The sequence below is a fragment of the Emys orbicularis genome, chromosome 10, assembly GCF_028017835.1.
Source record: "Emys orbicularis isolate rEmyOrb1 chromosome 10, rEmyOrb1.hap1, whole genome shotgun sequence".
NCBI lineage: Eukaryota > Metazoa > Chordata > Testudines > Emydidae > Emys > Emys orbicularis.
This window is the reverse complement of record NC_088692.1, coordinates 54,669,656-54,695,047: the sequence shown is the minus strand read 5'-3', so window position 1 is coordinate 54,695,047 and position 25,392 is coordinate 54,669,656. Positions and strand designations below refer to the sequence as shown.

The following is a 25,392-nucleotide window of genomic DNA, read 5'->3' as shown; positions in this document are numbered from 1 at the left end:
AATCAGTAGTAGATATGGTACACAAGGCCAGCAGGATTAAAATGTGATAATTTGAGCAGTAGTTTTGCAAGATTCTTTCATGTCCAATCTTTTTAGTAGAAGACATTTGTATTGTACATATTGTCTTTCAGTTGGAGTCAGATACAAGTAAGGATGTGTTATTGTACAGATTATTATAGCCTTTAACTTCATTAGACTTTAATATGCACTTCAAAATGTTTATTAGGTCAATTAGCACAATAAAAACAGTTTAATATTCTCCCTCCAGGTGTTGGCGGTATTGAAACAGAAGCAGTAATGCTGGGAATGCCAGTTGCACTCACTTTGCCTGAGGTAGTTGGGTGTGAGCTGACAGGCTTAGCCAGCCCACTTGCTACATCCATAGATGTTGTTCTAAGCATTACTAAGGTAATTTAGAATTTTGTTTAATCCTAAATCAAGCAGACTTCGTTATTGTGGGAGTTCTACCCGAGGTGCTTGGAAAGTGAAATAAAAGACACTCGCAGTCTCTGATGCAGCATCATTAACTGTAGCTATATGAAACGGCAAGATCTCTATTAACCCCTAAGTGCGCATCTGCTCATTTAAGTCATATTTATTTTCTTTTTACCAATGGTCCCTTAGAGGCCTTACATATAACTATGTATTTACAGACATTTTATAAATGTAACTAATGTCAGTGTTCCCTAGTGAGAGCACTTACGCAGTCTCTGCAGTGGAAAAACCCTCCTGTTTGACTCTTGGCTCCAAAGTGTTCCTGCAAAACCCTGCTTTTGCTCTCAACCTGGGGTAAATCAGGAGTAACTTTACTGAAGTCAGTAGTTACAGTAGTGTAACAGAAATGTAGTGAGAGGAGAATGCGGCCCTGTCTCTCTGGATCTCCACTCCTGGGCTTTGTGGCCTCTGGTAAATGGTGTCAGAGTGATTCATGTCAGTATGGTGAACGCTTCCTTTCTGGTCAGATCCTTAGCAAGATTTAATCAGTTTCTATTTTTCAGTTTTTCACTGCACTTGGAGTTTTTTCCTTATAAAGCAGAAAGTGTAAGAGGGGATAAATATCAATGAGTCCCTGCTCTCTAAGCCCAATAAACTAGTTACAGTGGATTGCACCATCACACAGAAAAGCCTTGTTAGATTTCTGTTCCCAGTTTCTTGTTTCCCAGGATACCCTAGCTGTGAATGCAGCATGCTTGGCTCCAAGAGATGAGAGTGTAATGTTTCACACTGTTCACCAGCAGCTACGCTAGCCTAAGGAGGACAGGTGTTGGCATCCTGGAAGGATTAGTGAGGCAGTGTACAGTGCCTCAAAATGAATGGGGGTTATTCCAGGGAAATTAGGGGACCATCAGGGATAAGGCAGCACTTAGGTTTCAGTGACTGCACCCAACAAACCAGTAGTGTCGCTTTGCTTAACTGTCTGTTCGTTCCAGTGTGGTGGTTTTATTTTCAAAAGTTGTTCCAGCAACATGTGTTGCTGCTTAGATATTTGTTATTTGTCTTCTCATCCTGACCTCTACAAATATATTTTCCCTCAAGCAGTTATCCCATTCTTGTCATTGCCATCCACTGTTCTCTAAAATTTCACTGCCTTCACAGCTAGGGTACCTTGGGGAACAAGAGAGGGGGAAATAGTGTCTAACTAGGCTTTCCTCATGACAGTACAAAGCACTGTCACTAATTCACTGGGCTTAGAGTAGAGCTTTAAATTCCTTCCTTTGAATCTTTACCACCTTGACTACCAAATGAAAAGCCACATGTTGCCTTGTGAATTCCTGAATCCTCCTAGCAACACTTTAAAAAGCATGGTACACTCACTGCTTGAAAGTCTGCAGAACTGAGTGGGTGGGGAGAGACATTTTGAGGGTTTTTACCTCTGTCAGAGTCCAGTCTAAGTGTTAAAGTTTTGAAGTTTGTGGACATGATTTAGGTATAAAGAAGTTTTGTGCTGTATTTCATTTTGTGAAATTAGTAATTGTTACTAATTTCAAACTGTTGCACCAAACATTCCTTGTAGTATATCTTCTATTCCAGATGTTTTATAGTTCTGTATTTCATTTTTAATAGCAACTCAGGCAAGCAGGAGTGGCTGGAAAATTTGTTGAGTTTTTTGGAACTGGCGTTTCTCAGCTGTCTGTAGCTGACCGAACCACAATAGCAAATATGTGTCCTGAATATGGTGCTATTCTGAGCTTTTTCCCTGTTGATAATGTGACGCTGAAGCACTTAAACCATACAGGTAAGGATGAAATTAAGGTAAAACACACATGATTCAGCATATTAGCATTTTAAACTCACATGGCAAGTATTTTTATCTAAAATTGCATCATGCGTTATATTTGGACAGTATTTTTCTTCAGGATTATAACCTGCTTGATGGAGATAATGTAATGAGTTCTGCTGTGCAGTAACATTCTGTGTCATGGGGAGCTACTTTGCAGATCCCTCCCATGAATAGCCTCATGGACACAATGGAATTTTAAATTTAATAAAAATTATATTGCTTTAATGAATATCGACTACCTTTTTCTGTGGAAGTGGCCATTGGGTCTTGGAGCTTATTAGCTTGTAAATTTCCTTATGGCACTACATTTAATTAATTACGGTTTTTCTAGTTAAGCTAGGAAATAATTTTTTTAAATAAATCTTGACAGATGGATAGCTGGCATGCCCCTGAAGCTTGTACCAAATCTGGTTATATTATGTCTGCTTTGATCAGTCTGATCATTGCCATCACTGTTCAGGGTCAACTTATTCTTGAGCATGCAGAGGTCTTCTTTGTCAAGACAGACCATTTTCCCGCCCCTCCATGAGTTATTCTATAAGGCCAGGTATGGCAACATGGTAAAGTGGTTCCTCTTGACAATTAATGAAATCTTCCTTTTATATTATGGGAAAAGATTTGTGAGCATATATTTAAAAGTGGTTTCTGCCAGGATGGGTTAAACATGATTTGCCTTGTCACTACAGACCTCACAAACCATTACTTCATCTAACCAGTGTTTGAAACAGTGTTAGAGAATCAGTTATATGTGATTCAGACCAACCAAGTAAACCACGTTTAATACATATAATCAAAATTGGTTTTAACCCATGTTTAAAATGGTTTATAACAATTTGAAAACAAGTTCAGACAGAGTTTGGTGGCTGCTGGGAAACTCAGCCTGCCGAGAATGGTCTTTTGCAGGATTATTTTGGTGTGTCTCATCTTAGTTGGTTTTTGAGTTATCTTTTGGTTTCTCCCTTTTCACCTCCTATGAAAGTGAAATTCAGTCACTCCTTTTGCCTAATTTGGCTCAAAGGATCAAGAAGTTTCTGCTGACGCTCCCCAGAGACCAGGTTATAATGAGAAGGGTATCTGGTGAATGAATGTTCTTTTTCTGAGTTCCATCTTAGGCTGCAGTGAGGTGATCAGATAAAAATGAAAAGAGCTCTTAATTATGAACTAATAGTACATATGCTTTCAGCAAGCTATTCAGTTTGTGTAGCTTGTCAGTCCTTGTTTCAAAGATTGAAGTATTTCACTTTTAGATTTTTGTCGGCTCAACAAGCTGCTAATAGAACAGAGGTAGAATGTATATTGAAGATTATATGGCAAGAAGACTGATATTCAGGGCAGTTATTAAAGGGCAAAGTCATAATTGTCATGCTCTTCAATAGTGCTTGATTCATGGAATCCATGGGGCGGCACACAGATTCTGTGTGAATTTGTCACAATATTTATTTCTGAGAACCCTAGTTACAAGTAAGTTATGCTTTTTTTCAGTAGCATACCTTTTCCCATGTCTGGAAATATTTTCCATAGGTTTTGACAAGGCCAAGCTTGAGTCCATGGAAGCATATCTTAAAGCTGTGAAGTTATTTCGAAATGATCAGATTTCTTCAGAGGAACCTGAGTATACCCAGGTATTTATAAAATGACTTTTGCTTTTGCAACTATTTGTATTAATTATTCATAAATTATTTTTATTGTATTGTAATTGTTGCCATTTTTAATTGACATTTGTACATGAATATCTTAACTCATAGCTTTGGATAGTTAGATACTTTACAAAAAACAACAACAACCTTAAGCACTATAATAAGTGTAGGAAAGGCTGATGAATTCCTTTCGTCAACCAGCTCTTTCAGGGTATCATATAAGTCTGACTTCATGAGAAATTTTGGCAGCTGGCGTCAAAGCACACAGATTGTTCACGATAAAGGGTTGTTAGTCATACTCCATCTTAAAAATGGAAGCCTCACTTTTCAATGGAAAAACATCACAGAATATTCAAATTACTAAACCGGATAGGCCCAGTTGCCTTGAAAAACTAGGGCTAAATGTGCTGTTACCTATTGGGCAATGTTTACTAGCACGTGTTACTGTTTTTTTTTTTCTTTTCCAGATAATACAAATAGATCTGAGTTCTATAACGCCATATGTCAGTGGGCCAAAGAGGCCACAGGATAGAGTGGCTATTACTAATATGAAGAGTGATTTCCAAGCCTGCTTAAATGAGAAGGTTTGTACAACTTTGCTTTTAGTGGTTTGGTAGATAGATTTATTGTAACTCATTTTTTGGCTTTCATACTGAACACAATAGTTTATAAAGTCATAGTCCATAATCTGAAGCATTTATTTTACAAATATTCACTGCCTCAGTGAGTGTCCCTTGGGCATAGCTCTGTGTGCTAACCATCATAGGAATGTTACTGGGCCTCAAACAGTAGAAAATTTGAATAAAAATTGCAAAAAGCCTCAATTCATATTATGGACCTAAGAATCTACTAAGTAGAAAAGTGAAAAAGTTAAGCAATCAGGTGTTCCAAACTTCTACAGTTTGTCCATTTAAGTCATTTTTAATTGCTAAATTGGTTATGCATATGAGTGGGATTTTTTGGGAATTTCTATTTTAAAGCAAAATTGGGGCAAAAATTATCGTACAGTGCCATTTCTTATGAATGAGTTAAAAATCCCTCCAAATCAGCCTCATTGTTTGAAATTGAAATGATGATTCTCAGTGTTTTTGGGAGGTAAATTCAGTTTATTCCGGCTTAATATAACCGTTGATTTTAATCAATTGTTAAATTAACCAAAACTTGAAAAAAAGGAGAGAAAAAACAAACAAACAAACGTGCCTTAACAACCCTGAGCCTCTGATTTCCAGTGCTTTTGAATGGGAGCTGAATTTTCAATCCTAACATCTACTGTTAAGTTCAGGGATCAAGAAGGGCTGGTTACAGCACTGAGTCAGAAGTAGAATTGCAAGTAGCATAGAGTCGGATTCAAAGGCCATTGAAATCTCTGTCTACTGCTTCAGTGGGCTTTGGATAAGACCCACAGTGTGTAGCAATCAGCTGTGGTGGGCTTGCCTTATGTGGGAGAAAAATCAAAGACTCGATAGTGAAAAAAAATAGATGATCGCAGGGAAGCTGTTTAAACTGACTGGGAATGGTGTGTCTGGGTGGGCCATGAAGACTTCTGGGAGATTAAATGTTACAGACCCAGGCCCGGTTTATCTTTAATCCTCTCCCAGTCAAACTTGGTTTGACAGCTTCCTGTCTGATTAACTCATCTTTATTATATTTCAGACCGTTATAAAATAGTGCTGAAGAAATGTAATTAATTAGGTTTAGAGCAGGGGTGGGCAAATTTTTGGCCCGAGGGCCACATCGGGGAATAGAAATTGTATGGTGGGCCATGAATGCTCACAAAATTGGGGTTGGGGTGTGGGAGGGGGTGAGGGCTCTGGTTAGGGATGCGGGGTCGGGGGAGGGACTGGGGATGAGAGGTTTGAGGTGCAGGAGGGTGCTCTGGGCTGGGATTGAGGGGTTTGGAGAGCGGGAGGGGGATCAGGGCTGGGGCAGGGGGTTGGGGGTGGGGAGAGGCTCGGGGTGCAGGCTCCGAGAGGCGCTTACCTCAAGCGGCTCCCGGAAACAGTGGCATGTCCCTTCTCCGGCTCCTACGCAGAGGTGTCGCCAGGCAACTCTGCACGCTGTCCCATCCACAGGCACCGACCCTGCAGCTCCCATTGGAGCACTGGAGGGAGCCATTGAAGCGTGTATGAGCCAGAGCGGGGCCGAGCCGCGTGGTCCAGCCCCCGACTCAGAGCCCCGGACGGAGCAGGACCTAGCCGTGTAGTACGGCCCCTGACCCTGCTCCCCGGCGGGAGCTTGTGGGCCGGCTTAAAACGGCTCGCAGGCCGGATTCAGCCCGCTGGCCATAGTTTGCCCACCCCTGGTTTAGTGAGTAGAATATCTTGTACATGATGCTGGAGGAATTGTTTTTAATGGACCTATTATGGTTTATATTAAAATAGTCTTGAGCCTTGCCACATGATACATGCATTTCTAATTTTGCAAACTACATATACCTGAATGAATGCCTATTCCTTTAAATAAGGGAATTCCCCTAAAAGAAGGGGGGAAATACTCTAGAGATTTGATCCCGCTTTTGATACATAGGTACTTATTGCCACACATTTTGTACTATTAACAATGGCAGTTACAAAGGTATATGGATGAGTGCATCACTGTTCATTTGAGGGAAATGAGTCCTTGCACTCATCTCTGACGACTTCTTTGAAAACCTATTAGATTTCATTCCACTCATATGACTGAAAAGCACTTTTATGGAGTACATGAGTCTTAAGTGACGGTTCACATAATCGTGCTATGATGAGGTATCTGTTTAAGTGTTGAATCTGTTATAGTTGTTGAATTGTCTCTGTTCTTGACTTGTTATATATTTTGTCATCTAGATTGGCTTTAAAGGGTTTCAGATTGCTACTGAGAAACAAAATGACATTGTGCCTGTTGAGTATGAAGGAAATGAGTACAGATTGTCTCATGGATCTGTTGTCATTGCTGCAGTAATCAGTTGTACAAATAACTGCAATCCATCTGTCATGCTTGCCGCAGGTATGTTGGGACTGGTGACAACTAACTTTGGTTCACTATTGCAATCTGGTGTTTACATGGTCTTCGTCAGTTTTGACCCAATTCTGCAAATGCTCAGTGCAGGGAATTCCCAGTGTCCAGACCTTTTAGCTCAAAGTTACACTGTTCATTGTACTTTTAGGCCTGAATTCCTGTTATATGTATTGAGAACTGTGTTAATGAGAAGTGGCCTTTATTGTACACAGTGCTGTGTAATTTCAAAGTTTCTGTGGCCTTATCAGACATCTATAAAAACTAGATGCCTCTGGAGGTAGTTCTGATACGTTTGTATTTGGTAATGTCAGATCATAAAGTAAACAGTCTGTTTAGGGCTCCTTTCAAAAGGCTATGGATATTGACATAACCATTGATAGTGTCAAGAGGTTTTGATCCCTGAATGAAAGGGTGAAGTTTAGTCTATAGTCAGATGCTAGCTGAGCTTTAACAGCAGGAATTGAAAAGTTAGTGACAGAACTTGAAATAGAACCCAGACCAGACCACCCTTCCATGCTCTAACCACTAGACCATCCATTAAAACATGGAGAAGAGATTTTCTGTCAGGTAAGGGCAAGAAAATGGGCATCTGCTTGATCTGAATAAGAAAACAAGTATGACTTCTTATTATTGATAAAACAACTTTGTTATATTACTTGTCTAAGGAATATTACAAATATATACTCTTTTAAACAGTTTCCTTAAGAAACAGTAAATTGTGATTTCCCTTATTTTCCCCTCATCACAGTAATTTACCTACCTGACACCATCTTGGTAGTTATAAATCCAATTGCTCTTCCAATAAATATGCACAAGTCTTATTTAACTATTGTTTTGTTTAGGTCTTTTGGCCAGAAAAGCTGTCGAAGCTGGACTGATGGTTAAACCTTATATAAGAACAAGTTTATCTCCGGGTAGTGGGATGGTTACACATTACCTCAGTTCAAGTGGAGTGTTACCATACCTCAGTAAACTTGGGTAAGTTTAACTTCTTTATTCATACTGACAGAGGGAAAAGTGGTGCATGTGTAAGTGGATTTATGTATAGTCCTTAGATTTGGCCCCAGTTCCGCAAGGTGCCTAACTTTAAGCATGTGAATAGTCCCATTGACTTTGGGACTACTTGCATGCTTAAAATTAATCATACACATAAGTGTATGTTGGATCAAGGCCTTGGCCCCTGCACATACAATTTACAAGGTGCAGGTGATCTCCTGTGCCTGAGCAGAACCCTATTTTCTTTAACAGAGCTCCACAGGACTGAAGGCTTGGATTGTAATTTTTTCAGGACAAGAACCATGTCCTGGCTTGCTTGTCTGAGACCCCCCTACTATACTTTTGACTGCTCAGTAGCAATAATAATCAGACTCAAATCACACTGTGTATTAGCTTTGTTTTATGCATGAGCTTTACTGTCCTTGCTTACATTTCACTAAATAATAGCAATACATCAGGAGATACTCTGGAGACCTGACTTTTTGTAATTCACCAAGACAAATGAAAAATAATGGGATTATTAGCTCTTTTCAGTGTACTCACTATAAAATGCCCAGTTAGCCAAAAAAAAAAAAAAATTCCCTCAGCTTCAAATGTTTCACTAACCCTCATTTTAAATAATTGAATGTGCTACTTACTCCAATTTTTCAATGCAGGTTTGAGGTTGTTGGATATGGATGTTCAACATGTGTTGGAAACACTGCTCCCTTGCCAGAAGCCATTCGGAATGCGATAAAACAGGTACAGCTTAAAGATTATGACAGGGTATATACAATGTAGCAGATTCTTTTATACTCAGATGGTCAGGAAATAAAAGAATCTGTATAAAATAATATACTTTGTCCTTGGCTGGAATTTTGCAGTGCATTTGGAGATGCATCTTTGCATGCCAAATGGAGTATATAAAGTAACTAATTTGGTGTCTGAAATAATAAGAAAGTCGTAGTGAATACAACTTTATACTACACAAATCTCAGCTGTAAGATGAAGTTTGTGTATTCTTGCAAGAGTTAGTCATATTGTGTATGATATATACATACGCTAACCTGAGTTTCTGCTATTTTCTTGTCATTGGCAAAACAAGGTTAATGGGGTGTGATACAGAAATGAGCCACTTTATTGTATATCTAGTAACTCTGTGAAGCACAAATGTGTTTTGGAATATTAAAAAAAAGTCATGAGCAACTTTTAGACAGCTAAATGGTAAGCTGCCTTTAGCCATGTCAGTGTTATAAGCTGCTGAGTCCTTAAGGCTGCCGTTAGCAATGAGGGAGTAATAGAGGCATCAGCCTGGGAAAAAGTGACGACAAGAAGTAGGAGAAAAAAGGAGGGGAGAACTAGTCCGACTGGCTTGAGAGGACGAAGAGTGAGTTCTGTGACTGGGGAGACAGAGTGGGAATAATAGTGGTAGAGAGCAAATTACCTTTCCCTTTAGGGGCTTCCATAAGTACTTAGGGTGCCTTTAACTTTTTTTTTTTTTTTTTTTTTTTTTTTTTTTTTTTTTTTTAAAGACAACAGAAATCTAAGCAAACTGTCATTAATGCACCTATAAGTTTGTGGGGAATGCTGAGAAATGTATTTGTTTCTACCTTTCAGGGTGATTTAGTTGCTTGTGGAGTTTTGTCTGGAAACAAAAACTTTGAAGGCCGTCTCTGCGATTGTGTCCGTGCCAACTACCTTGCTTCTCCACCTTTAGTAGTTGCTTATGCTATAGCAGGCACTGTTAATATAGATTTCCAGACTGAGCCTTTAGGTAACTATTTCTTTATATCTAATATTTCAGAATGGTACCAGGTTTTCTTTGGGTGTTTTGGCTTAAAATGTCTGCCTTTTAAATGGCAGCAACTTTTGCATTTTCTGTTTTGAAACAGGACTATCAGCCTTAGACCACTTCATCTCTTCTTTTATTTATACTCAGATATTTTGTCTCATGATAGAAGGGGAAAATTAGATATTTCCCCAGTTTTTCACAACGTTTGTTTCATTTAACTGGCATTTGAGCATGCAGAGAGCATTACATTATTATAGTACTAGACAAAGAATGACCATGCTTTTCATACCTAGCAGCTAAGAAATAAAAAATCACTTAGCTGATTTTTTTTAATCAGCTGTAGCATCTTTGAATAAAGTCTCAACAGATATGGGGTTTTTTGTTTGTTTGTTTTTGCTTACAAAAAAACCTTTTACATAGGCATTGATCCTAATGGCAAAAATATCTACCTGCATGATGTTTGGCCCACTCGAGAAGAACTTCAGCAAGTTGAGGAGGAGTATGTGATATCATCCATGTTTAAAGAACTGAAAGAAAAAATGGAGGTAAGATAGGTCTGTCATTTTAAATAGTTTAGAAAACAGTGCATTTCTGGATAGCTTTACTGTATCTTCTGGTTGAAACAACAGCCGGTATGGAGGGTTCTGATACCATAACTAAGATTAAGTGACGAAGATATGGCCACCTGTATTCTATTATACTGGGGTTCTTAAACAGTGTACCGTATATACTTGTTCATAAGCCGAATTTTTTTTAGTAAAAAAGGGAAGCACCAGAGAAGGGGGTCAGCTTATGAATGGGTATAGAGAGGGAGAGGTGGGACACAGCCCCTCCCCCCAACAGAGGGAGCAAGGAGAGGCAGCACAGCCAGCAGAACCAGAAGGGAAGAGGCGGGGCCAGAGTCTCTCCGCTTCTGGCCACGCTGCTGTCCCCCCAGCCTCCGAAGCAGCCCGTCCCAGCCCGCTGGAACATGCTGCAGCCATACCGCCCAGTCTGGCCTGCCGGAGCAGCTCCAGCCAGGCCAGAGACATCCTCCCCTGGCCCTCCCCAGATAAGGTGGGAAGGGATGGGATGGGGAGAGTGTGGGGGTCCCGGGCTAGGGGTGGGGGTCATGTGGGGGGTGGTCACGGGTTACTTTCCTGACCCCCAGCTTCTCCCCCCAAAAAAATTTCCCCACCAGTTGCTGTCCCGGCCCGTCAGGGTAAGCAGCTGGCGCACCGGGACGCTTTGTTTACTTAGGTTTACCTCTGTGCCTGCAGATGCTCGAGGTAAACAAACCATTTCGGCCCACCAGCAACTTATCCTGATGGTCCGGGAGCCAAAGTTTGCTGACCCCTGAATTATAGGGTCGGCTTATGAACGGGTCATAAAAATTTTCCATTTTTACTTATCCCTGTTGGGAGGGGTCGGCTTATAAACGAGCCGGCTTATGATCGAGTATATACGTTACATTACGATGGTATCTCCCACAATATAGTACAACCTCAGAAAAAAAACGGTTATCAGAGTTTTTGCTTTAAGACTGTATAAGATAATTGTAAATCAGTTTCCCTGATAGTCTAATTGGCTAATATACTTTCCTTTTGTAGAAAGGCAATAAGCGATGGAATTTTCTGGAAGCACCAGAGTCAGTTTTGTTTCCATGGGATTTGAAGTCCACATATATCCGATGTCCTTCTTTTTTTGATAAGCTTGTAAGTACAGTGATTCCATCTAAAATAATATTTTGGGAAGTGTTGAATACTAAACCAAGGGGAAAGTTGTGTTTCAATAAGCTTTGGTTGTATCTGATCAAGTTGTGTAGCATTAACCATATCTAACTGTCTCTAACTGGTGTTCACCCCATTGGAATGAATGGAGCTTGTGGATGGATGCTCCATTTTTGTCATGAACAAACCAGTTTAAATATGATTTGTGCTAGGAGTCCTGGGGGAAATGTATGTATTTTCTTTTTTCTTTTTTCCCCCCCCTAATAGGCCAAAGAGCCAGTTTCACTACAACCAATTGAAAATGCCCATGTCTTGCTATATTTGGGAGATTCTGTAACTACAGATCACATATCACCCGCTGGAAGCATTGCAAGGAATAGCGCCGCTGCTAAGTATCTGACAAACAAAGGGTATGGATCGTAACGTATATTTAAGCCCCTTCATTTTCAGTTTAAACCAATTTTTTTACTCAAAATCTCCTGGGTTTTACAAAAAGTATTATTCAGTTTTTTCTGATTTTCATCCTACTTTTGTATCTTCAAATATATTTTAAAAACCTTGTTTTATTAGGAAAATACAATACATTGCATGAGATATATGTATTATGATAATACGTTAGTTTGTATATATATGCAAAGCTGCCTGTTGAAGTAAGTCTATGTATTAGTCTAGAAGATACACACAATGAAACAGGCACACACGCAAGCTCTGAAGTGTGTGCGCATCTGAATGTACTGATGAATCTCACACCCACCACGTACACATTTCAAGCTGTTAGCAGATAACGGTTTAAAGATTTGACACACTAAAATGGAAAGAAAATAAAAATCTATCAGAATATGTTTCAGAACACAAGGAAGTATTCAAAAGGAGAAAAGGATGAAGTCAAGTGCGTGCGCTGCAAATGGTGTGGCCCAATTATTAAATGTAAATATTTATAGGTAATAGTTCTAACCCTACAACAGTAAACTGTTTATTCAAATGAAACGTTTTATTTGGGGATAAGAGATGTATTATTTTCTTAAACTCAGAGGTGACGTGTTTTGAGTTCTGTTTTAGACCTGCAGCAAACCACATTGATGAACGGAATTCAAAGTGTTATTCTACTGAATACTTCCCCCCCCCTGTCTTTCTGTCCAGCAAAATAAACCCCTATATTTACCCAGAAAAATTAATAATATTTTTGCACTGATTTTTCACCTGCTTTTGTTGTTGTGGTAATAAACAAATTCCCAGGAAAAATTAAATAAAAATAAAATAAAAACTGAAAACGAAGGGCCTTACGTATATTTTATCAAGCAAATGAATCTGCTTTATTTTTTGTCTCAGTGGGGAACTTTATATGGTAAATTAACAACTGATCATCAAAAATTGCTTTGTTCTGTAAATGCCATTATGCATTAGAGAAATTAATTGTGTATGTCCTGGTTAAAGTGTAAACTGTCATTGCTGTGATTGTAGGCCATCCCCAGAAATGTATTTGAAATTTCTTTTGCCTTCTGAACAGCTGAAATCTATTTTAAAATATCACATCGATGAGATAGACCATTGTAAAAGGATAATGGTCTGCTGCCAAATCCATCTCAAAACATAGATGAATTGTTAATTTACAAAGCAGATAGCACTAGTCTTGTGCTAATGTTCTAGTCTCTGTCCATTGATTTTACATAAGAAATGATAATGTTGCTTTCACTTCACTTGATGGGTATTGAACACAGTATAGGGATAATTGCTTACTCCACTGCTGTTGCAAAATTATTGTCCTTGACCAAGAGAGCAGACTGGCAAATAGACACACAGAACACATCAGAGACCAGCTTGTTCGTAACATGCCTCGTTTAAAGACTGAATTGCCCCTGTAAGAATGTGAATTTGGCTGAAGGTTTGATGTTGATTCATCTCTCAAATAAATGAACAGTTCTGGACCCAATACAGTGAGATGTTGAACACCCTTAATTCCCAGTGAAGTCTGAGGGTACCCAGCTTTTCACAGGAGGTGCAGAGCTCCTCACAGAATCAGACCTTCCATTTGGTAGCACTTTACACGGACTAATTGTACTGTACTGCACCAACAAATCCCAGTTTATCAGCCAAATATCTCAAAATAATGGCTTCCTGTGCCCACTATTTGCCCATGACTATCTCCCTCAGTCTAAATGAAGGGTACTCCGTAGAAGTAAAAATGAATTCACCTTCACTGCCAACTCGTGAGACTAGAACTTGCAGATACTGCTCATGTTGATTTCTTCTATAGACTGCTTAACCCACATTTGTTAGAAAATTAGTCCTCTAGATTGTCACCAAAAAGCCACTTAAAACTCAGTTCGGTTACGGTTGTAATGTTCATTAGCTAGTGCTCTATACCACCTAATGGTAAAAACCCTCCAAAACAATACAAGTAGACTTTCTGTTGAATATTAAATACTGTCTTCTGATATTTGTAGCCTCACACCTCGTGAATTCAACTCTTACGGAGCTCGAAGAGGTAATGATGCTGTGATGACCAGAGGTACCTTTGCAAATATCAAGCTTTTGAATAAATTCATAGGAAAACCAGCTCCAAAAACAGTTCATTTCCCATCAGGACAAACGGTGAGCATGTATTTGTTCAAATGACTCAATTAAGAGCTATGGATTAGAGCTTGTCTAATGATTTCACTTTCTTTTTTCCTGCAGCTAGATGTGTTTGAAGCAGCAGAGTTGTACCAGAAAGAAGGCATTCCTTTGATTATTTTAGCAGGGAAGAAGTATGGACTGGGTAGCTCAAGAGACTGGACTGCAAAGGGGCCTTTTTTACTGGTACTGTTATATTCTCATGAAGTTAGTTTCAAATGTATTGTTCTAAGAAGATGTCTTTAAGCATCAATTCATGTTAGAAGCTGTCTTCAGTTTAAATTTAAATATTTGCAAAATATTGTTTGCTTGAAAATGTATAATCTGTAATTTTTCCTTGGTAGGATCTGCACAGAAGGGAACAGGTGGTTACAGGACCAGCTTATTAAATTTCAGAAATGTATAATTTATCAGGTTTGACCCACAAAATGGGGATCCAACATAAGAGATTCCAGACTTAGCTAGATAAATGACACACACACATATACTATTGGTCTAGGTCCCCGTCCTGTGGAGATGCTCTGTATACCCCCCACATCCCCCAGCTCTCATAGGGGTTAGTGGGAATGAAGGTCAGGTTTTGTAGTAGGTAAGGTAAGAACCAGGCAGTTATTTTTGTGTGCTTGCTTTGGCAGCAGTATAAGTATCTAGGGTAAAAAGTACATTGAGGTTGGCTAGCCTATTAATTATCATTTACCTTTTATGTAGTTTCTTAAATTTAGTTTAAACTTTTAAAAGTTTCATTCTCTCCCGTCAATTCCCCAGAATCATCGCTCTCCCATTTTAGTGTCTGTTAATGTTTTTCAAGCAAAAAGAGGAACTTGCTGCCCTTTTTTTTCCCCCTGGAAGCTTTATTTAAAAATTATGTTCATAGTTTTTAAATGTTTGATTTTCATTTTTAAATTCAATCCACATTTTGCAGTCTTGTGAGTGGAAAGGCTGTGCACCATTATTTGGAGTTGAATTTCACTAGTGAGCTAGATCACCACCAATTTTCAGCTGATATTGTAAAAGTGCAACTCTTCCTCAAGAAAGGAAAACATCCAGACAAACTAATGCTCTCATTACCAATGCTTTGCATTTTTGATGGTTTTCTCTGTTTAGTTTGTGCATGTGGTGGTGACAGCCATGGGATACATTGCAGACTATTCTGATAAACTGCATTTATCATATAACTCTTTCCGTGTCACTTGCTCCCTGCCCATCTATATTCTCCATCTCTCTGGGAAAGCATCTAGAATTCCATGCACCTCAGCAGCTTCAGATAAACATTTTTTTAAACTCTCAGAGAAATGTTTCCTTTTGTCTTCAACTGTCAAAAGATCCCCCTAATGCCTACAAAATAACAATGGACTCTGAAGCTCTTGGTGGACAGTGTTTGGTCCTGCACCACTAATAGATTTCAGTTTCAGTAATGTTCTGAAAAATAACTAAAAATGACACCACCTTATTGCACTGGTCTGCTTCCTGGGTTTATTCACTGCCATCTGCTTGTTTTAGTGCCAAAAATAAGTTGTTACTGCATTTTACCCTTGCTAACACTGCAGAGCCAATAACAAGGCATGTCCAATAAACCAGACTTCCACCAGCTTACGATACAGGAGTCTGGAAGTCGCTGCCTCTGGGTTGATCAGAAGAATATTTGGTGTTTATTTTAATGGTTGTTTTCATTAAACTTCATTATTATGCAGACTGCTGGACTGAAATTGGAAACCAATTATTTTATTTACATTTTATAGGGTGTTAAGGCAGTTATAGCTGAAAGCTACGAGAAGATTCATAAAGGTCATTTGATTGGAATTGGCATAGCTCCACTTCAGTTCCTTCCAGGGGAAAATGCAAACGTTTTGGGCCTCACTGGCAAAGAACAGTTTTCTGTATCATTTCCTCAAGAGCTGTTTCCAGGAATCACATTGGATATTAAGGTATTTCTAAAATATAACATCTCTATTTCAAGGTGCAGACAATTGGAATTATGAAGTAATATGCTGATTTACTTGAAAAAGCAAACATAGTCTTGCCTTCTGCTTAAACTGCTAGTGAACATAATTTGCCAGAATATCTTGAAAGTACATATAATTATAGTTGCCTTCTTGTTCCGTTACTTGTCTGCATGTGCAGCCCCAATCACTTCTATTTTCCCCCAACACAGAAATTTTGTTAAAAGCCAATTAAAGTTTAATCAAATCCCACTCACATAACCTGGATTAAAGCAACAGTCTGCATGATTCCTTTCCACCTAGACATCGTGTTCAATGCCAACAATGACACACTTTGCACAGCCACAGGAAAATCACTCCTACTTCCAGCAGAGAATGCAGCACAATATGCTCCCCAAAATTATCTAAAATTGTGCACTAATATAAAACTTAATCCTGGCTTTAGCAATGCGAATATCTGGAATGGTTGGCATATGCAGATTGAGTTTTTGTCCGTCTCTACCGTTTGTGGGTAGAGTCTGAGTTCAAAAATTGGAGACAAGTTTTTAAAAGTAATTAACACTAATTGTTCTTGTTTTTTATTTTGAAGACGAACACTGGCAAAGTGTTCAGTGTGATTGCCTCGTTTGAAAATGATGTGGAAACAACAATATATAAACATGGTGGAATTCTAAACTATGTGGCTCGAAGATTCTTATAGTAGCTACTGACTATATGGATACCTTGCATAACTGGTAATTCTGAAAATGCCTTGTGTGAACCCGGGAATCCATACTATGGAACTGCAAACAGTCCCAGTCGCTCAAAGTTATTTCGTCCATGGATGTAGAAGATTGTGAATCATTGTAGTGACCGCAACAAGATCCTTCCTGATTTTAAATAATATTCGAATGGTGCTATTAACATTGCTAAAATCGACATACGTGTTTTGTGGCAGAAAGCTGTAAGTATGGGGGGGATATTTTATCACACCATTTTGTAAATAAAGGATGTGAAATCCGAAACTGAATTGTGCTGAAGATTATTCTGTAAGAAGACTCTTCCTGCAGTTGTTTTCACTTAGTTTTCACCTGTAAATCTGTGTACTGCTATTTGTTGGTTTAAGGGTAGCAGATGGTATGGAATGTTAGAGGCAAGAGAGATGGATTCTTCCATTGTAGTAGCTAAGAATACAGACCCGAAGGTTTGAATTCATTATCCTTTAAATTGTGGGTTGACCAAAGAAGGTCCACACAAAGCCCAAAGAGTTCTGTAACATAGGCCGTGGCTCTCTTTACCTTCACTGTGGAGATGGTGTGCTCCATCTGATCCAGATCAAACATCACTCAGAGTAAGATGAAATATTGTACACTGGGGATATGAAGTCTCCATGGGCCACACCTCTGTATTTAAAAATGAGGATGGCTGCAATAAATTCTATTTCATGGAAGTAAGATGCAGCTCTGAAACTTTGGGCAAGTTCCTATGTCCCTCAAGTGGGCAGCTTGCCCATCTTTGCTGCAACTGGAGCAGCATGGTTGTCCCCCTTGTGTGACACTGGGAGTTAATGTGTACTGTTTGCAATGTCGCTAACCAAAGTACTGACAAGCTGAGTTGTGAAAACCTACTTTTAAAAAACGTACTAGGCTTTTAGATTTTCTTCTTTGCTTTTAAGTGTGGCCTACAATTACTATGTTTTGTTCCTCTTAAATTACATTGTAAAGCATTACATGGCTGAGATAACCACATTGTCTTTTAAAACTTCTAATGTGTGCTCTGAATACTCTTCTCTTCCCATGACACCAGAACTCTGCTTAAGATCCCAGTTTTCTAACCAAAGCTAGCTGTTTTGGCATTGCCATTTGAGCTGCTGTAGTTTTGGTTGTGTCAGCACTTCCATGATAAAAGCCTATTTTCCATGAGTTTACAATTGGAAATATACTGTCTCAGCACAGGAACTTATTTGGTTTCATTAGTTTAAAAAAACATTTTACAACTTTTAAATTATAACGATTTTTAAATCACTTGTATAAATCAGAATTTCAAATTTTTTTCCCTCTTGAAGCTCTTTTCAAATTATATTTTAAAAATTGGCTTGCGATTATCTATTATGGTTTATAGTTCCTTTTGGGAGAGAAATAACATTTATTAGCATTAAATATTCGCTAGTCCACTGCACATGCCCAGTAAATTATTTCCATAATTATGCTTCAGGATTTCTACTGCAAATAACATGTATATCAAAACTCTTAAGAGAACAATTTCAGCTTTATTGCATAGATAGGGGGTTGCATTTTAATATAAATTACTAACTTATACTCAGGCAATAGACTGTAGTGGTCTTTCAGTCAAAAAATATAGGGCATAAAAATACCTTTCAAGTTTTTACATGAAAATGTAATTTTTAAAAAATCCTGTTTAAACCATGTTACAGTTTTGACAAAGTCCTGAAAAGACATGGTTAAAACTGGCAAACTTGTAGCACTTTCAGGTGGTGGTAATTTTCATGACATGAGATAACATAGCTCTCAAACTGAACTTTGAATTCCCTAGTGGCATTTAAACACCTTTGTGTGTAATATGCTTTTTGAAGAAGGAAAGTTTTTCTATACAAATTCCAAAATCCTGTGTAATCTTTTACTACATTTTACCAGCTGAGCTGTGCTTTCTTTTAGCAGAGAGAAAAACCATTGACAATTGCCACTGCTTAGTAAATTAATTTAATACATTTAAGACAAAAACTACTCAGCTGTATGACTGCTGTGTGAATTAAGTATTCAAAGATCCATTTCTATCTTGGACGTTTGTAATGACAGTTGTGATTGAGGAGCAAATCTTGTTTATTGTATAAAACTGGCCTATCTTAATCTCACTCTGTTTTTCAGCTGAGTGGTATATTTTCTCTGGGTTCAAGTGAAGGGGAATGTGTGTTCATTATTGGGGAGCAAGTGGAAATCCTGTTGTTTGGCATAAAAGAGTTTAGTTTAAACATCTCTCTTGTCCAACTACCATTGCTTGAGTTCAGCACACAACCTCCCAACGTCTGCAGTCTTGCAATAAAACACTTGTTGCTGCAGCAGTAAAATACTCAAGAGAAGTGATATAAGACACACCAGAAGTAAATCAATATTGTGACAGAAAATGCAATTTAACGAGACATTTATCAACCTACAGTTTTTCCAACATTAAAACAAGTAAATTCTGTTGAGGCATTCCGATGTCAGTCCTGTAGTGACTACTTTAATTCTGCTGCTCTTATGCTTTAAAATCAGTGAAAGAATATTACGAATGCTTCAAAGTAAGCTTTGTTTTCATAGTTTAGGTCCTGCCATTGCTATTTCACTAGGGCCGATCCAAAGCCTATTGAAGTCAATGGGAATCTTTTCATAGACTTCAGTTGACTTTGGATCAGGTCCTCAGTGCCCACAAGTTTGAAGCATGGTGAATGCTGAGAGAAATGGCACCATAAATGCACCTATCTGTTTTGCTTGTCACAAATTAGCAAACTGCTGTAGAAATGAAGGAACTTGCTTGGCTGTCTTCCCCTGTCCCCGCAGCACGTGCATGTGATCACAGGTGTTACATAACACTCTCTCAACACAGCAGCAGGGGAAACAAATTAATTTTGACATAGTGCTAGGATCTAGTAGTTTGACATGTGATAGCCCGATTAAATGACATCCATCTCACAGCAGTGGCAGGATACAGTCCAATTAGAGGACTGCTTTGACCATAGAAAATACAATGTTCAATAAGCTCTCTTTCCTGTATTTTAAAGCATAGGAGGGAAAAAATAACAAAGTGACTCTTCAAGTGTTAGACATATTTAACTTAGAATTTTCTCTTCAGTTTGATTTGGAAAAGAACCTTATTCTGATTTTTCTAAATGTTTTCCCCCCAAACTTTGGGATAGTGTTGATGTTTATAAATTTTACACATACATATAGGGACATGAAACAAAATGTATATTAATCACATTTAAGCAACTGCAAATCAGTGTCTGCTGTTTAAAGCCAACAAAACAGTATAACAGTTTTAAGTTCAATAATGTTAAGTATTGTATAGAAATATTATCTTGAGACAAAGTTCATTTGCTGACAATTGTGCATAAAACGTTACTGATGTTGTAAATTATTTTTAATAAAGAAAATTGTATCACACTACTTGTATGCAACCATCTGTTTTAAAACAAATCACATAGAATGTGTTTAAAATGCCAGCATAATTCCTTATAAAAAGGAGGCAAGGATATTTCTCTTAAAATTTGGGAACTGTTATACATTAAATCACTGGCAGTGCAAACTGCAACTTTCGTGTATGGAGTACTCTGCAGTGAACTGAACAGCTCAGAAGTAGTAAAAAATAAGCAAAGGACTGCTTCCCTCCCTCTCTTATGGCAAATACCTCTGAGATTCATCTTTCCTTCTCCTAAATTAAAGGGAGGGAACTCAGATTAAAAACTACATTTTAAAATAAATGCCCCTAACATTAGAAATAACATCTTAGAGTACCTAAAGAAAGAATTCTTAAAATCTGGTTTACTTCAGAAAATTCATGCTCTTAATTTGGAGGGGGTGTTTGCATTTCTCCTTATGAGTCCTTTTCGCTTTTGTTTCTAATCAACTTCACTTTCTTGTTCTCACAAACTCAATGCTGCATCATGGAGGTTGTAATCATTGCAGGGAATGTTTTTTATTATTTTATTATTTAAGTTTTCCTTTGAGATTTCAAAAGCAAAAACATACTCATCTTCAGGGAGAGAGTCTGGTATGTGAGTAAAATTTTAAAGTATTGTTAAAGCTTGTTTTCACAAAACCTATATGTGGGGTCAAATTTGACCAGTCACTTGAACTAGACTAGATGTGTACTCTGCATTTGAACACTTTGGCACTCTAAAGGACATATCCCAGATATACAAGATGCTTCAGATTTGTTATAGGGACACCGTACCAATTCACAGAATTGTCTTTGGGACTTGTGTTAACCTCGTTCATAAAGGGTATGATTTTCAAGCACTCAGTGTTGGCATTTCTGCTTCCACTGTAGTCAGCGGGAGTTGTAGAGCACTTTTAAAAATCCCAACTACATTTTTTAGCCTTTTTTCATCCCTGGGCTGGGGGGATTTGAGACTATAAGAAATTACAGAAAGCAAAATAAAGATGATTAATGATGCTTATAAAGTTTTAAAAATTAATTTAACTCAGTATTAATGTGCAAAGTGTAACAGAACTATAAAACAAATATATTTTAATACCTTTTAATTATTAATTGGGTATCTGACCTTGATCACATTCCTATTGAAAATAGTATTATCCAAGCAACTTGTAACACATGATAGTTTAAGGTTGCTTTGGCAATGAAACTTCTTCAGATGTGAAAGGGCACAATTGTAGGTCACTTACTAGCTGGATCATATTTATTACATCTCTTTTTACCTGCTAATACATCATTAAAATTTGAATCAAATATAACAATCTGCTTATTACATAGACCCTCAATTACTGAGCACATAATAAGAAAGAAAAAAAGTTGGCCATAGTGCTGCTTATCACATAGTAGTGTGGCTGGCTTATCTTCCTACCCACTTAATTAGCTCCTGGCTTGTTAGGGTTACTCCACAAAATTCTCAGGATTCTGCCTGACATTTTTAGAAACTTGGGCCTCAGGTAGGCTCAAGATTACTGGCAAGTACAGTATTATTAATAATTTAAGTCCATATTCTATGCTGTCAGCATCACAAGTGACTGGTCTTAGCGTATACACAACATGCCTCAGGTGGCACGTGACCAGGACACATCACTGAATTTGGTCCGCTGGTTGGATCATTAGCTTTCCTGGCCTTGGCTGGGTACTGTTGGGGAGTGCGATGTGAACACTAATCCGTGCCCCCAGCTGGCTGGTTAAAGATTATTAAGGAAACAACAGAGATTTGCAACAGACGTTTGAGTCCCCAGAGTCTTCAGTCAGTTTAGAAAAGGGGATGAACCTGCAAGTGCCTCAGTCTGGCTGTTAGGTATATAGCCCCCATTACTGTAGTATCATGATCTTTAATGTAGTTGTCCTAATGCCGCTGGATGGTAGGAAAGTGCTGTTATCCGCATTGTACAGAACGGAAACAGGCAGAGAGACTTAACTAGCTTGCCCGAGGTTCTATTATAAGAAGTCTGTAGGGGCTTAGGAAATTGAACCCATATCTCCCAAATCCGAGGCTTTCACCCTCATATTGTTTTTGCCATAGTCTAATTCAAAATTGGCCTGGGAATTTCCCCTGGATTCAACACAGGGATTTGATATCCGTAAACCCATACTGCCTGCCTGTATGTTAACATCAAGGAAATGAACTCTGAGCCTTTCAGGAATCTGATAACTGACAAAATTAGGAGACTCCATACCCATGATGAGCTACTGATGTATGATGTCTGTGAGCAGGGTCCTAGTGGGGAGCCAACTATGGTCACTCAATTAGGGTGAACTGCAAAGAATGGGGCAGACAATCCCCATAAAGCTGGTGGATATTCCAATACTTAGATTTACCAAGCCAGCATAAAACAGCTTCTTTATTACTTTACTGGTTACTCAGAAGTCCAAACAACACAGTTCCCTTAAAGCAGGGGTGACCAACCTGTGGCTCCAGAGCCACATGCGGTCTTCAGAAGTTACTATGCGGCTCCTTGTACAGGCACCGACTCTGGGGCTGGAGCTACAGGTGCCAACTTTCCAATGTGCCAGGGGGTGCTCACTGCTCAACCCCTGGCTCTGCCATAGGCCCTGCCCCCACTCCACCCCTTCCTGCGCCATGCCCTCACTCCTCCCCCTCCCCCTCAGAGTCTCCTGCATGCCACGAAACAGCTGATCGGGAGCTGTGGGGAGGGAGGAGGAGGCGCTGATCAGCAGCCGGTGGGTGGGAGGCGCTGGGAGCAGTGGGGGGAGCGGATGGGGGGCTGCTGATGTATTACTGTGGCTCTTTGGCAGTGTACACTGGTAAATTCCGGCTCCTTCTCAGGCTCAGGTTGGCCACCCCTGCCTTAAAGTGATCCAGCCTCAGACCTCCATCCAGGTACCCACGTCAAATATGATATACATTTCTGTAAATCTTATTTCATCATATAAAAGAAAAGGTTCTACCAGTCCCAAAGGATCGGACACATTACCTCCCAGGTTATTGAATATTTCAGATCTTACCCAAATACACGCTACAGCCAATTCTTATTAACTAAACTAAAATGTATTAAAAAACAAAAGAGAGAGTATGGTTAAAAGATCAATATACATACAGACATGAGTTCAGTTCAATTGAGGTGCAGATTCATAGCAAAGATGGTGAGCTTCGTCGTTGAAAAGAGTTCTTTCAGAACTAGTTCATAGGTTATAGTCCAATGTCCAAATAACATATTCGGGGCGTATCAGCATAACTGGGACCTCAGTTTTTCGACTCAAACTTCCCTTGACGAAGTCTGAGCAGATCTGAGATGACAGAATCAGGACCCAAGGATCTTTTATACAATTTCATGTCTTTTGACAAGTTGGGATTTCCTCAGGGAACAAAAGGTAATTCGGATGACTTTGAAGGAGGTCCATCACCGGTACTTAACTAAATGAATTAACTAGGCCGTCAATTAATCACAGTTAACTCACGCGATTAACTAAAAAATTTTTATCATGATAAAAAAATTAATTGCGATTAATCGCACTTATAACAATAGAATACCAATTGAAATTTATTAAATATTTTTGGATGTTTTTCTACATTTTCAATATTGATTTCAATTACAACACAGAATACAAAGTGCACAGTGCTCATTTTATATTATTTTTTATTACAAATATATGCACTGTAAAAGTGATAGAAATAGTATTTTTCAATTCACCTCATACAAGTACTGAAGTGCAATCTCTTTATCATGAAAGTGTAACTTACAAATGCAGATTTTTTTTTTTTTGGTTACATAACTGCACTCAAAAACAAAACAATGTAAAACTTTAGAGCCTACAAGTCCACTCAGTCCTACTTCTTATTCTGCCAGTCGCTAAGACAAACAAGTTTGTTTATATTGACTGGAGATACTGCTGCCTGCTTCTTATTTACAATGTCACCTGAAAGTGAGAACAGGAGTTCGCATGGCACATTTGTAGCCAGCATTGCAAGGTATTTACATGCCAGATATGCTAAACATTCATACGCCCCTTCATGCTTCGGCCACAATTCCAGAGGACATGCTTCCATGCTGATGATGCTTGTTAAAAAAATAATGTGTCAATTAAATTTGTGACTGTATTCCTTGGGGGGAGAATTGTATGTCTCCTGCTCTGTTTTACCCATATTCTGCATATATTTCATGTTATAGCAGTCTCAGATGATGACCCAGCACATGTTTGTTTTAAGAATACTTTCACAGCAGATTTGACAAAATGCAAAGAAGGTACCGATGTGAGATTTCTAAAAATAGCTACAGCACTCGACCCAAAGTTTAAGAATCTGAAGTGCCGTCCAAAATCTGAGAGAGACGAGGTGTGGAGCATGCTTTTAGAAGTCTTAAAAGAGCAACACTCTGATGCGGAAACTACAGAACCCAAACCAACAAAAAAGAAAATCAACCTTCTGCTCGTGGCATCTGACTCAGATGATGAAAATGAACATGTGTCAGTCCACACTGCTTTGGATCATTATCAAGCAGAACCCATCATCAGCATGGAAGCATGTCGGTGGTTGAAGCATGAAGGGACATATGAATCTTTAGCACATCTGGCACGTAAATATCTTGCAACGCCAGCTACAACAGTGCCATGCAAACGCCTGTTCTCACTTTCGGGTGACGTAAACAAGGAGCAGGCAGCATTATGTCCTGCAAATTGTAACCAACCTTGTTTGTCTGAGTGACTGGCCAACCAAGAAGTAGGACTGAGTAGACTTGTAGGCTCTAAAGTTTTATATTGTTTTATTTTTGAATGCAGTTTTTATTTTACATAATTCTACTTTTGTAAGTTCAACTTTCATGGTAGAGAGATTGCACTACAGTACTTGTATGAGGTGAATTGAAAAATACATTTTTTTGTTTTTTTACGGTGCAAATGTTTGTAATAAAAAATAAATATAAAGTGAGCACTGTACACTTTGTATTCTGTGTTGTAATTGAAATTAATATATTTGAAAATTTAGTAAACATCCAAAATATTTAAAATAAATGGTATTCTATTGTTTAACAGCGTGATTAATCGCGATTAATTGTTTTAATCACTTGACAGCCCTAGAATTAACATAAAGCCATTTGCTTGTTCCTCCACCATTCACAGCACATTTCAAAGAGAGATGAATACCGAGATATCCCGTGTTTACAATTCATTGAAATAATAGGATTTTTTTTTTGACTTCTGAATTATCAGAATACAGCATATTCAGGGACTGTTGATTACATTGTCGACCCTACTCATACATATGTAAATACACAAAAACACAAACATTATCTCCCCACAT

At 38.5% G+C, this 25,392-nt stretch overlaps 1 protein-coding gene across 1 annotated transcript in view; it reads left to right on the top strand.

The window, feature by feature from the left end:
• IREB2 (iron responsive element binding protein 2) overlaps positions 1-17,110 on the top strand; it is a 36,251-nt gene extending 19,141 nt beyond the window's left edge. The window contains 15 exon segments of the mRNA XM_065411488.1: positions 269-408; positions 2,065-2,236; positions 3,803-3,903; positions 4,386-4,502; positions 6,741-6,900; positions 7,755-7,890; positions 8,565-8,649; positions 9,505-9,661; positions 10,100-10,224; positions 11,269-11,373; positions 11,656-11,798; positions 13,833-13,980; positions 14,065-14,187; positions 15,741-15,926; positions 16,531-17,110. Of these exon segments, the coding sequence (XP_065267560.1) occupies positions 269-408; positions 2,065-2,236; positions 3,803-3,903; positions 4,386-4,502; positions 6,741-6,900; positions 7,755-7,890; positions 8,565-8,649; positions 9,505-9,661; positions 10,100-10,224; positions 11,269-11,373; positions 11,656-11,798; positions 13,833-13,980; positions 14,065-14,187; positions 15,741-15,926; positions 16,531-16,641 (2,009 nt within the window). The 3' untranslated portion in view covers positions 16,642-17,110.
• The last annotated feature ends 8,282 nt before the right edge of the window (positions 17,111-25,392 follow it).